Raw genomic sequence first — 13,773 nt, 5'->3', positions numbered from 1 at the left:
AATATCAATAATATTTTGAATCAGTATCACATGATTTAGATTTTTGTAAGTCTCTTATTTTTGACTCAGATTTATTTTGATTTAACATCAAACATGGATTACAACCAGACAAAAAAAGACCCCCAGTGACCAACGTTAATTAAGTAATTAATTAAGTTAATTAGTAATTAACACAAAGAAAATGCAGGCAAGGTAAATAAAATGAAGTACTGTCAGGCTGTGACTATTTTCATTATCAATGGGTCTGACAATTACTTTCTTTAATTATCTCTTGATTGTTCTGTGAATAAAATGGCAGATAATTGTGGAAAAATTCAACTAATTACTTCACACACAGAATTTCTAACAAATTTTTGAGTAATCAACTGATGTAGACCCAAATAATATTGAGTAACCAGGGGCTTTGGGGGCCTCTGGGCAGTTGCCTGCCTTCCTCCTTTGAGATTTAGCTTTGATTTCTTTCTTTAATTTTTAATTTTCATAATTTAGATTTTGAAAATTTCAGAATTTGTACCCAGAAAGTTAGGATTTGGAGTAATTTTGGCTTACCATCAGTATTTTTAATTCTGTTATTCCTAGGGTTTTTTTTTTCTTTTCCAGGCAAAAGCAGGACTCCCTATATACTTAGATAATGGCAGGTATTACCCTCCGCTTTCCATTTGTCATGCAAACATGTTCAATTCCTTAATACAGTACACAACTCTAAGGCTGTTCTCACCAAATATTGTGTTTTAAATCATTGCCAATATGTTTTCTGACCTGTTGCACTATTTATGTTAAGGCAAACAGTTTCTTACATTCTTCTTCCTCGGAGAAGCTAGCTTTATTAACAGTAACTGTCACCAATACATTAAAGTGTGTCATAGTTGACATTGTGCACACAGGTGTCTTTAACAACAGTAGGGGTATTTCTCAGGGTTGAGTTTTAAGTCCACTCCTTTTTATAATCCACATTAATTGCCTGTTGATTTCACTTGTGTGCACTCATTCTAAAAGACAAAAACATTTCAAATTTTGTATTTGTCTTTATTTAAACATGGCAGTATTTTCTTTGCAACCACCAATAACCATCCATTCAGTGAGGCTTCTTTTTAAAACAATTTATTGATGCTTTGGTCTTGTGACAATCCACACATTAGTGCACAAGTATTGTCTGTGTATCTTTAGTCCTCTCTGAGATGTGTAAATAACCTGCTTTTAAAAGTTTGGTAGTTGTCTGGTAACTTAACCACTGTGGTAAACTTCATCCACCCTCATCACCATCACAACTATCCTGACAGTGGTCATTTATAATATCAAACTGATTGTCCAGACATTGTAAGTCATATTTCATGTGTTATGTGTAAGGACATATATAACAAACAGACATGCTTGGCTTTGTTCCTACATTCATATACAGACAGACTTCATATACATTCTTTACATACAGTACATACACAACAGGCTCCTCCCTCAGGACTCTGATTGCCACCAAGCTGCAGCAGCTTCGTAGTAACAGCAGCTGTTTCAGTTTTATAGAAGTTTGTGGTAGGGATCGATGGTCAATACGGAAAATCCACTAAAGATTCAATTAATGTATTTGGAATACTTTAAGTCGACTACGTGCTACAATTACATTCATTCACAAGGAAAGGTTATACTGTGCCGATAGCTTAAGGTTTTGCTTTAAGAGTATTTCTAGGGTCTACGCTTGCAAAATATTCATTTCCAACATTTTTTTTTTTTTTTTCAGCAGTGTTCCTGCATAACTTCCTTGCCTTTTAAACACTGCATTAATTAATTTTTGGCCTCTACATGGGGAAACATCAAACAACTGACAGATACACAGCCAACACCAGCTCACTTGATCATGCTGCTATCACTAACAGACGACTGATAAACTTGCATGTATCAGCACACACAGCAATACGATCATCCCACTGGAGTCCCGTTTGTGTCCATCTGTTGCCTGTCTGTCATTTGGTGCTGGTCAGGTAGTTTACAGTGAGTGTGTGGAAAAACGCCGCCTGCTGCAGCTGGAAACACAAAAACTGAACTATGAAAAAATTAGCTGTAAAACAAATCTAGGAACTAAAAGAGGCTAAAAAGGTCAGTGGGTCCAAAATCCTAAACACTTACACTCTTTCACATCAATATAATATCAAAAATATTTAATGCATGTTTGAGGCATTAGGCAATTAAAGCTCTTTTACAGAAACATCATGGTCGTGGTTTGATAAAATAGTCACGGTCAGAGATGGGACTTAATGCCGTGTAAAGGGCAAAAGCCTATACAACCTACAACACCCTTACTTCACTCCCCCCTACACTGAAATTCACTGAGCATCGCTATCACACGTACTGTAATCATTGCAACCTGGACCTGCATCACTTTTCACTTAAAATGTATTTTCTGCTGGAGAGCACCTACACATGAACATTATTCATAGGAGAACATTCACATTTACAAATGGTTGCAAATTTAGACTCATAGATCAGCTAATAATGAGTAACTTGTTACTTTGATGTGCCATGAGAACTGGCTCTGTCTTCTCCAGTGTTTCCAGACATTACAAGTGATTATAAGACATGATGAACAGAGTTTTAGAAACAGAACAAGAAATTTGGAATAATCTTTCATCTGATTAACTGATGGAAATAAAAATCCCTATAATTGGAGATACAAGTTTGATTATTTGTAATTATTCTTTGAAAGCTATGGAAGGTAAGCGTTCCTTACCACGACTAATGCCGCTCTTTTTCTGCCTCTTTGTATTTGCCAAATCTCTACAACAGAGATGGTAAGTTAGCGTTTAGTGGTAGTTAGCTACACACGATTCATTATAATTCACTCATAGTGTTTTAAATGCAAAAAGCTGTTGAGTTGAATATGACTTTTGTGATCGGCTTTACCTTTTGCATGTATTAGCTGAGGATGATGCTGACATCAGCAGATCTATGGTAGAGGTTTTTCTGAAAATATTAGTGTTGAATTAGCACATAGCAGAAGTTTATATGGGGTGTGTCTTTTCTGCTCGTTACTTTAAAAACTATTGGCAGTGTTTCTTTAAAGGTGCCCAGTGGAGTCTTTATGTAAACAAACAAGTTATCTTGTTTCTCACCTAAACACCTTCTGGTTATTATTGAGGTCTAACAAATGTGTTGAATACATTTCTTTCCTCTTCCTGGGCATTGTTACTGTCACTAGCTATTAGTGCCAACAGCTTGAAACCATTAGTGTGAAGGTGTATTGCGTAATAGGTGAGCACCTGCATATACATGTACATCTTTGTGTGCATGTTAGTATAGGGCTCCTGTTCTTAATGCCAGTAGTGACACAAACTCCACTGGGAAACTTTAACAGTCCAAATGCAAAAGTGAAGACTATAGGCAGCAACACAGAGTTTGTCCAAAAGCTGGTCTAGTGCAAAATATAAGTAAGTGAGCAAATGTTAACTATGAAGAAATAAATTCAGGATAAAGTAAACTAGAATAAAACAAGCCAGGAAATAGTTTCACTCTTGCACCCTCTAATCTGGTGAAGTGTAACATGGTGTGTGGGATGTGGGATACAGCAGTAGTCACGGTAACATGAGTAAAGCTCAAGCTCCGAAAAATAGTGTTGGGCTGTGAGGTGACTTTTGGCATTGTGGCCGCAGTTGGAACTGCAGGTCATGTGACAGCCACTGGCCCACAAATAATTTGCCCCATACAAATACATCATTTCAAAAGGCAGTAAAACCATAAATACATTTTGCTGAGCATCACAAAACTCCAAAATGTGGAAGTTGCAGAGGAAAGCCTGAGGAAGCCCGAAAAAAGTTTTTTTTGCAGTATGTTCATGCTGAATAACTTTCATTGGAATGAATGGGGCACCATTGGTGTCCAGTTCTCTTAATAGCATCCATGCCGTTAGTACAGCTACATGGGGCCAGTGTTCCAGAGTGTAGGGGTGATGGTTGTTGTGGCATTCTAGAACGCAGTGGTTACCGTGGTTACCAGCAGTCAGGATACAGCAGTTACAGTGTTCTAGAACACACTGTTTAATGTTTCTTAACAAGTTCAAGTGATTGTTGTAAGTGACATCTTCATCATCATCATCATCATCATCCCTTCTTTGATTGGATGCAGTGTCAGTCCTTTTTTTTTGTTTGGTCCTAGTATCAGCACCTAAGGGACAGATCCTCACCCTCCAGTAAGTCAACATCATTAGTGTCCATGCAGCCCTCCTCCTCCTTAGCGCCTCTCCACCCCCCCTCTATCACCTCCTCCTCTTGAGTGGGAGAAGCAGGGGAGAGGGGGGAGGTCGGAACATCGTTACCACCTCTGCTGAGAGTCTCTCTTTCTACTCCTCCTCCTCCTCCTCCTCCTTCTCCATCCATCTTCCAGCCTGCTCCGGCTCCCAGCTCTGCCCCCATCTCGTCACAGAGACCCTGCCCTGTCTCCATCTCCCCTGTCTCTGTCCCACTGATTGTCGCCCTCGTCTGACTGTCCATCCCTGTTTCTCCATGTAATTCAAAACCTGTCCCACCATCCACAGCCAAACCTGTCTCCATCTCCCTACCTGGCATTGTCTCCTGAGTCAAACCCACCTCAGCCTCTTTACCTGAACTTAGATCTTGACCTCCACTCAGACCCTCCTGTCCTTCCAAACACAGCCCTGTCTCCATCTCCCCCCACATCCCTTTCTCATCTTCAATCCCTGAATCACTTCGCGAACTCAGTGCTGTCCCATCAAGTGTCCCTTTCTGTCCACCCAGCTCTTTCTCCAGACACGGTCCTGTCAGCGTTGGCAGGTCTCCAGTCAGTGCTGCGGCTTCCTTGGCTTGTCTGATGCAGTTTATCCATTGTTGTTTGTTGAAGGCGTCGCTGGCCTGGAAGAAGTGGCTCTGCAGCTGACCTCCGCTACGGTGCGAAACCCGGAAGAAGTTCTTTGCTGTGAGGAGGAGAGAGGCGGCTGCTTTTAAATTTGTATGTTGTATTCTATCAAACTGAATCTGTACTCCATTTTTGTTATATTATATATATATAAAGAAGGTTAATATAAGCTATAGCCTGACTGATACTGTATTTTTGATACCCATATTAATATTTGAGTTTAAAAAATGAGATAGAGATACATCAGCTGAATATTATTTTCTACATAAACATATAGAGTAAACACACATCTTTAATAATCATTCTTTAAATCTGGTTATTAAAAAGAATTTGACCACGATATGTACTGTGGATAAGTGGAACATTTTATAGTGTAAAAATAAACTATATACTGAAGACACGATTTCTTAATGACATCAAACAAATCTTGGGCGTTCGTTTTTTTTAAATCTCTACTTATAAAATCTGCATATGAATTATTTGATGAATATGAATATTTATGAAGTACTAAGTAGAAGGACTAACTGCGCTCGTTGTTGCTGAAGGCCCCTCTGATGGACCCGCCCACTCTCATCTCTCCATCTGATAGGTCCTCCAGTTCCAGCTGCCGGATGGGTATTGGCTGGCGGCAGAGCTGATAGCTGACTGGCTGGTCGTTCAGCGAGACCGACCTGGTGATGACCAGGACGTCCTGGAACAGAAAGACATGGAGCTTCTGGAGAGAGAGAGAGAGAGAAAGAGAGAAAGAGGTGAATTTTTCTTCACCTGGTGATCAGCTGTTTTTGTTCACGCACAACAGATAAAATATTTGGATCCTGTTTACCAGTGATCAAAGTAGAAATTATTTAAACAATCATAACTTTTTTTTAAAATTTGGTTATTTACTGTATATATAATTGTATCAATATCTTATATTTACATCTAATATATTAGAAATGATATATTATATGTTTATTTATAAGAACCTACCATCACATTACAAAGCATTAAAAGATAGAACATAAGGGAGATACGATATTTCATAACTCATCTCATCTGATCTTATCCTCTTGCTTTTCTCATTTCTTCACATTAACTCAGTAAAATAAATATGAAACATGACAGAGAAGACAAATTGTGGAATGAGTTCATCATAAATTCAATATTTAATCTTTAGTTGCCGACTTCTGCTCCAGTTTCCCTCAATTTGCAAATTAATCCACTTTATATTTGACTTGCAACTCAATGATTTGAATCAGATGTTGATCTGTGAATATTTCCGTCTTGCTCTTTACATCCTTCTCTAATCCTCTGATGCATGTTAGGTGGGTGGCAGGTGGGTGACATCGAAACACAATTAACTGTGTTTTTACACAGGATACAAACCACCATGTTTGATTAAGGGTCTTTCTAACAGAAGGAATGTGTCACATACAGAAGGGAGAGAGTAGAACATGTATGGATAAAAGAGGAGGGGTGTATATAAATGTTGAAATCTACTGACGAGTCCTCGGTTGTTCTTCAGTTCTCCGTGGCAGCTGAGGGTCCTGGACTGGTCGATGAGTTCGTCCCTCTGTCCGTCCTCCATGTACAACAGACGGTCTTTGTAGTACTGACACTCTGACTCCCCCGTCCGCCTGTTGATGTCGGCCACCACACTCTGAACCATCAGCATCTGTGGAGCAAACGGACAAAATCTAACTAACCGAATCTGTTTCTGCTGAAAAACTTCAAATGAAAATGTTGAATTGGACAGAAGGCCGGCTGGTGCATAGGACCAAAGTACCTCAAATGAAAAAAAGACATTACAACATATACAACTTATCTTTATCCAGATTGATCTGCTGATTTTGTTTTTTTTATGTAAATAATAAAGGAATTCAACTCTCAAATTTTCAGGGTTACTTGTGGCTTTTCTATTTTTTCTGACTTTTATTTTCAACTTTGACGACTCATTTTATTTTCTACTGCTTCAGTCCGATACTGGACTGCACCAGAGGTGTAGGGTAAAGGTGTACAGTATCTTCTTAACAGCGGTTTTCCTCACCGCCTCGTCCAGGTGCTGCCGGTCCGGGTGGTCGTTGGGTGTGTGCTTCAGGATCTCCCTGAGCAGCAGTGGGTATTTCACCAGTCGGCTGCGGGGAATGTCCAGGAAGTTCCACAGGTCCAACTTCCTGCTGAAGGGCGACTGGAGACAGCGCTGCAAGAAGTCCTGGACCCGCCGGTCCTGCTTCTTCTGGTCCAACAAGGCCTTGGCCTTCACCTGGTTACTGCAGTACGGGGTGTAGGAGGACAGACAGGGCAGCTGCAGGGACACAAAGACAGAGACACGCTTACTACAGAGTGCAGGAGACGAGGAGATCTGAATCATGCAGACACTCAGTACGTTTGAATATGTGAAGAAAAGCACTCACTCACCCAGTCAGTCAGGATGTGTCCCACATGCTCTGTTGACCCGTCAGGTTTTCTGGCGTCTCTGAGGCGACTCAGCAGGTCTGAGGAGAGACAGATGAAAACATGTACAGAGGTCAGGACTCAGGACACGTCGAACAACACACATGGGCAACACAAAGTTTTTAGCTTCGTTCAGAAACAGCTGCACTGCAGGAGCCTGGATACCTGAGTCAATACCAAAACAAGTTCTCCTTTTTTTTCCTCTTTTTAATTTTTATTTACATTAGAAACTTATGAATTATTAATCTGACCAGACATTTGATGCCAACTGATGGTACTCAACAGTTTTTGAGACCAACCCTGATCAACTCAGAGTTTTTGTCAGCCTCACCTTTTTACATGAGATTTCATCTTTCAGTCTGTCTTTAGTGAAACATGCACACGTCCCATCCCAATCAATGCTTTTTGTTAACATGAATGTTTGCCTGACAAAGAACATTCACTTCTACACGTTCACCATCTAGTGGCAACTAGAGGAACTGCGGCTCTCTCCCTCATCAGACCTGGAACACGTAGCACTGCCGGCTTCTATCTGTGAGGGCTGTGAGTCATCCAGATGTTTTTACCTTGATTCTCTTCATGGATTTACTCAGAAGGAGAGAGAGAGACTTTCTCTTCATAAGAGGTGCTTAATCAGACATGAGACCACAATGTTGAACTGCCATCAGATAAATGTGAAGAGATGCATGTCCTAAAGGGGCTTTACACTCCTCAGGTCTGGACCTGGAGGCTGCTGTCTGTTTGAAACGTTAAAGCCTGTTCTTCTGTGACCTTATGAGAGGCTCAGTCCTACCTTCATGCAGGGGTATCAGCGAGTCCAGAGTACCAAAGATCTGGTTGAGTTCCTGCTCAGTCATGATTGACAGCTTCAGCATCGGGTCATGGTAGGCCTGCAGCACACAAGCAAACACACACATATGAGAATACCCAGAAAACACCAGTACTGTAGAATAAATGTAAGTCCCTCAGAGACGTCCTTCAAGAAAAAATAAAGGTTTCTGTTTACCTTCTTAGCCAACTTGAGATCCTCCACCAAGTCTTGCTCGCCCTGAGCCAACTCAAATATCGCCTGCAGGGAGAGAGAGTGAATGTGAGTAGATCTTAGTCTTGGTTTTCTGTAAGTCTTAAGAGGTTTTGACAACGTTGAAAGAAAATAGAATTTCCTTCTGTAATGTTTGTTTGTTGAAAAATATCTAAAGGAAGTCAGATAATAAATTATTACAAGTTAAAACACAAAGTAAAATCCAAACAATCACAAGAGATGTTATTGGGTTTCTCACCTCTTGTCGTTTTATCTCTTTTGGACTCAGAGGTTGTGTCGCCCCGAGTCGGACGTCAAACGTCTCGCTCCAAAGCTTGCTGTCCCGGCGCTTGGCGGCTGGGGCTGTTGCCATGGAACCCCGTGTCGCTGTCATGGAGGAGGAAGGGTTGGAGACAGTCGCTGAGATAACACGCGTCTTCATCGTCGAAGAGGAGGGAGGAGGAGGAGGAGGAGGAGCGACTCTCTCCGTCCGACTCTCATAACGAAAACTGATGGAGCGCTGCGGAGACGGAGACGAGGTGAAACCAGATTCTTTTAAAACGCAGAAGTGTCAGCATTCATTTTTATTTTTCACTGCTTGTCGTGATAGATAGGTTCAGCATCTGGAGCCAGTGGACTCAGTAATGAAACAATTTGAATTTTCTACCACTCTGGCCAGAATCGTTACCATAGCAACCGCAGCCGAGGCAGATGAGGGATGTAGTAGTTATATATAAATCTATGGGATTATAATGTCCCATAGTCTTGTGTTTCTATGTTTAGTAATATTGATGATGTGAGTAAAAGCATGGTGAGATGGTGGAGAACATGTGGACAGGTGGAAGCTGATCTGATCTGATCGGTGGTTCACCTGCAGCGTCTGACCGATCCTCTTCAGCGGTGCGGTCTTGACGGGCGGCAGCAGGCTGGCCAGAGACGTCACCCTGGATGCAGGTTTACTGCGCTTGGTGCTGGGCTCCTGTAGGAGAAAAGATTTTAATTACATTTACATTATGATCCAAAAACAATAATCGTTTGATCCGTGTGTGGCTTTCAGAAACACAAGAGCTGAAGTCCAGACCAAGAGTCCACGTCCTGCTCAGATGACCTTCACACAGACCTCCAGGCAACAGCGCCAAGGAGGATAACATCTAAATAATATTTCATTTTGTATATTCTAGGAATTTATGAACAAACTTTATTGAAGCCTTTATGCAAAGCCTTGAACACTTCAGGCGTCTCCAGAGGTCCCATCAAAAGAGACACTGGTGCAGACAGTAAAGAGACAGACGTCAAGACCTCTACGTTAAAAAGTCCAAACACTGTGCAAATACAGGATTCATTTCTGGTTCATCTTCACTATACAACTATAAAACTAAACTCCAACTACAACTGAACTGAAAATTATGTGAAATGGCGATTGTCTTCCAAGTTATTTAAGGACGTCCCACTTTAGATTTCAGTCCATGAGGAAGTTTATGGTCTGTGGTAAATGTCTTCAGTGTCACCACACACAGTGACCTGAGAATTCATCCAAAACAAAACCTCGACCAACAGCATGGCTTTAAAGGAAACAGATATTATAAAACGTCACAGTCCCTATAAACACTGGACTAATTGATTAGTTGATAAGAAAAGTTTGGGCAAGAACTTCAGTCCAGTCAGTCTCAACACTGACGTCTAGTCTGAGGTTTTTAAATAGTTTGTAGACGTTCTTGCAGTTTGCGGGAAAGCTGACTCTGTTTTGTTGATATACTGCATGTTCAACAATAGTGTGATTCAAAGTCTTCCCGTCTCTGCCAAACTTTCTCACACACAGACACACACACACACACACACACACTTACACACACACACACACACTCACACACACACACACACACACGCAGATATCAGGTCCAATATCAGGGTCTGTCTCTCTGTGTGAAAAATCCACCAGGCTGCTTGTCCTGGATACAGACTCAATAAATATCAAAATAAATCAATGTGTGTGTGTGTGTGTGTGTGTGTGTGTGTGTGTGTGTGTGTGTGTTTGTTTATCTAGTGTCTGCCCTGCGGCCCACAGTCAGCTGACCTACTGGAGTACAGGAACCGTCAAACTTTTTTTCCATCAGTGCTTACAGTCAGGAATCAGTCGACCAAAAATAACAAGCTCTGACGGACAGGTTTCATTTCTGTTTGTCGTGGTCGCTCGATGGAGTCAAAGGAGTTTATCTTTCTGCAAATCTGACAACAGCTTTTCCAGTTTCCAACTAAAACATTAGAGTTTTGTCTAATCTCTTGGAGGAGACTGATCATCTAAAGCTATGACTCAGTATGTGTCAAGTTGCAGATGAAGGTCTAATGAGTCTCTAAAATACAAAACGTAAACACCAGTTAAACTCTAATTAAAGTCTGTATGTTTTCTCTCATTTAGCTGATGATCATTTAAAGATTTAAAGATATAACTGTTGTTTTAAAAGACGGTGGCGTTCAGTGAGGATGATACATAATCTGTTTATTTGCTCTACACTTGAGAAGTTTCCATCGGACATGTCGTAGTGGGTTTCTGTGTGTGACGGCACTTCAGTTGATTCGATCTGACAAACATCAGTTCAGTGCAGTTGATCAACAGTAGACTGGTTATCTAATATCAGCAGGTTTACAGCAGGTTGCCTGCTGTTACAGGGTGTTAACAGCCCTGACCGGAGGCGGCCCATAAACACTGAAACCAAGCTGAAGCAATTAGCTGATAAATAAATTAGCTTTAGTATCAATCAGTTATTCAGTTGGCTGTAGTCAGTGTTGTAGTCAGTTCACTAAACTTGAGTCCAGGTCGAGTCTCAGTCGTCAAGTGTTTGAGTCCAAGTCCCGACCCCGACCCAGAGTCCGAGTCCGAGTCCCGTCCCCCACCCAGAGTCCGAGTCCGAGTCATCAAGGTTGAGTCAAATGACAATTGAAAGAGTGTGTGACACAATAGCCACACAAATGCACTCACAAGCACGTGTACACACACACACCTTCGAAGTGAACAGTGTTTCTGATTTGAATAATAATAATTCAAACTTTATTAAGTTACAGTGTTAATAAAACTATCAATATATTTTACTATTTACTATTATTACAGCCTATCACAAAAAAACAACAAAACAAGTCAGAGTCCTCGTCTCCCATGTGCGAGTCCAAAGACCAGTTCACAAGTCAAGAGAGGAGTCCAGAAAATCAGGACTGGAGGCGGACTCGAGTCCGAGTATTAAATTTGATAAAATGACATTAAATCAGACGAGATTAGACTAATAAATTGTAATTAGTTGCAATATCAGGGCATTTTACCAGTTCACCAAACTAAACTAAAATAACTGATTTTAATCCAGCTGCATTTCCTCTGTCTTACCTCAACCTGTTTTCCCATGTTGCTGTTCCCTTTGCTGAACTCCAGAGAGCATCCAGACTTAAACTGCTGGACCAGCAGGCAGAGGGGGTTCTGCCCCGCCACCATACTGCTCACACCAAAGCCCAGCACAGGATCTGGACCACTTCCAGAACCAAGAGAGAAATAGTTTTAAAACTGGTAGAGTGTCCAGGAAGAGATTGGTGCTGGTAGAGCATCCAGGTGTGAATGTTCAGAAGAGGTTGATAAGGAGTCTGGAAATAGTCTGATACAAAGATTTACAATCCAGTAGAGAGTTTAGAAGGAGTCTGGTTTTGTTACGAGCGTCCAGTAAGAGTCTGGAAACGACAGAGCGTCCAATGAGTGTCTAGAAAAATTGTAAGGTGTCAAAACAGAGTGTGATACTTACAGAGCAAGTATAGCACCAGTAAAGAGTACAGAAGCTGAGTGGTCCAAATGGGATTTAGTGCTTGTGGGAAATATCAGCAACACTAATAAAGAATCCACAAGGAATTCCAAGAGTCCAGAGAAAGCCAGGTTCTGGTTCTGTGTTCAGGACGCAGCTGGTATTGATAGACGGTCCAGAAAGAATCCAATAACTTAATTGTCCACAAATGATTTGCTACCAGCAAGTTTCCAGAAATGTCTGACTGAGCGTCAAACAAGTCTTCATTACTTTGCCAGTATCCAAACAGCTCATCCCAGAACCCAGACAGAACTTGGTGCCAGTAGAGTTTCTGGCAACAATCTGGTTCTTCACAAGCTTCCAGAAAACGTTTGGTATCAGTTTTGTCCCAGAAGTTAAGTCCGATCAAACAAAGGATCAATACCAGCGAAGATTCTGGATCAAGCAAAGTTTCCTGAGAACCCGTCTCTGGTAGCGTCCTGAAAACGCTCGGTGCTGTCAGAGGACCGACAGGAGCAGAACATCTGGATCCAGCTCAGTACCAGCAGCGCCGCAAAGAGCTGAGCTTTCAGACGCGCTTTCTGGCTCTCAGTGATGATCGCGCCCCTCCTGACTCTCCCTCTGTTTTAAAACTCACAGCTTGCTCATGCTCTCTCTCTCTCTCTTTCTGTCTCCCTCTCTCTCTCTCTCTCTCTCTCTCTCTCTCTGACTCACTAATTCACTGGCTCACTCATCCACTCACTCATTTTACTTCCTTCCTCTCTTTCTCCTTTCCCCCACCCCCACCCACCTCTCTGAGCTTTTGCAAAAACAATAAGATTTATATAAGGTTTACATTTTTCTTGTTGTTACCATAATCCCATGAAAGGACCTGAAAACAACAACGAGTTGATCCTTTTAATGAGCGTCGCGCTTGTGTCCAAAGCCTGATATATCTTATTCCTCTCTGCCGTGCAGCTCCACTGTTGTATGAAAATATCATAAACACATGCACTGGGAGACATGCTGCTCATCACCATGAACGCTCAGTTTATTTTACACACAAAGTCCTGCTGCTGGAAATACTCTCTGGAGCAAAAAATGTGTACTAATCCGCCACTGAAAATAGTCCCCAACAAATGCACTATTTCCTCCTGTTTGAATAAATTTGCTAAAAACATCAGGTGTTTTAGGAAATTACTGAGCCTTTTAAAAAAAATATTAACAATACCTTTTTACAGCCATTTTTTTTTTAATATTTACTAATGGGCTTTGGGTTTAGTGCCAGTGACAAGAAGTCAGGTCGGGCCAAATGTACTTTGGTCCAGCTGCTGTTAGTTTTAACTACCATAATGCATCATAATTAAACCTCATCAAAGGGTTTAAAAGCAAAACTAATTAAATGAGCAAAGTAGCAACAAAAGGAAATCTCAGATACAAAGTACAAAGTTACACCATACACAGTTTCATGACCCTTCCTGCTACTGGAGCTGATACTGGGGCTGCTGGTGGTGCTGGGACTTCACTGCTCAGTTCATCATCAATCAATGTCAATCTGAGCTGTAATTATGAAAGAGAGAGGGAGAGAGAGGAGCCTGCGGGCGGGCAGCGCTATGTCCTGGTTTTCCAGTAGTTTTCAAGTCAGTTACTGTGTTACTGAGCGCCCGTGTTTTAGTTATAGAGCTAACTAACAATTATTTCCATTAT

The 13,773-nt window shown here is 41.3% G+C and overlaps 1 protein-coding gene across 4 annotated transcripts in view; it reads right to left on the bottom strand.

The window, feature by feature from the left end:
- Nucleotides 1-1,085: 1,085 nt before the first annotated feature.
- The window catches only part of arhgef3 (Rho guanine nucleotide exchange factor (GEF) 3), a 28,112-nt gene continuing 15,424 nt past the window's right edge, over nt 1,086-13,773 (bottom strand). For 3 of the 4 annotated variants that reach the window (XM_056387686.1, XM_056387701.1, XM_056387694.1), the window contains 9 exons: nt 9,183-9,290; nt 8,571-8,831; nt 8,297-8,359; nt 8,084-8,180; nt 7,255-7,331; nt 6,884-7,141; nt 6,341-6,511; nt 5,383-5,572; nt 1,086-4,915 (listed from right to left, as the gene is read on the bottom strand). In XM_056387686.1, the coding sequence (XP_056243661.1) occupies nt 4,143-4,915; nt 5,383-5,572; nt 6,341-6,511; nt 6,884-7,141; nt 7,255-7,331; nt 8,084-8,180; nt 8,297-8,359; nt 8,571-8,831; nt 9,183-9,290 (1,998 nt within the window). In that variant the 3' untranslated portion in view covers nt 1,086-4,142. Of the gene's footprint in view, nt 4,916-5,377; nt 5,573-6,340; nt 6,512-6,883; nt 7,142-7,254; nt 7,332-8,083; nt 8,181-8,296; nt 8,360-8,570; nt 8,832-9,182; nt 9,291-13,773 lie in introns of those variants that run through there. The other variant, XM_056387709.1, reaches the window with a different exon arrangement.

This window comes from Seriola aureovittata, chromosome 2 (genome assembly GCF_021018895.1).
Source record: "Seriola aureovittata isolate HTS-2021-v1 ecotype China chromosome 2, ASM2101889v1, whole genome shotgun sequence".
NCBI lineage: Eukaryota > Metazoa > Chordata > Actinopteri > Carangiformes > Carangidae > Seriola > Seriola aureovittata.
Note: the sequence above shows the minus strand (reverse complement) of the source record. Positions and strands in the feature narration are given on the sequence as shown.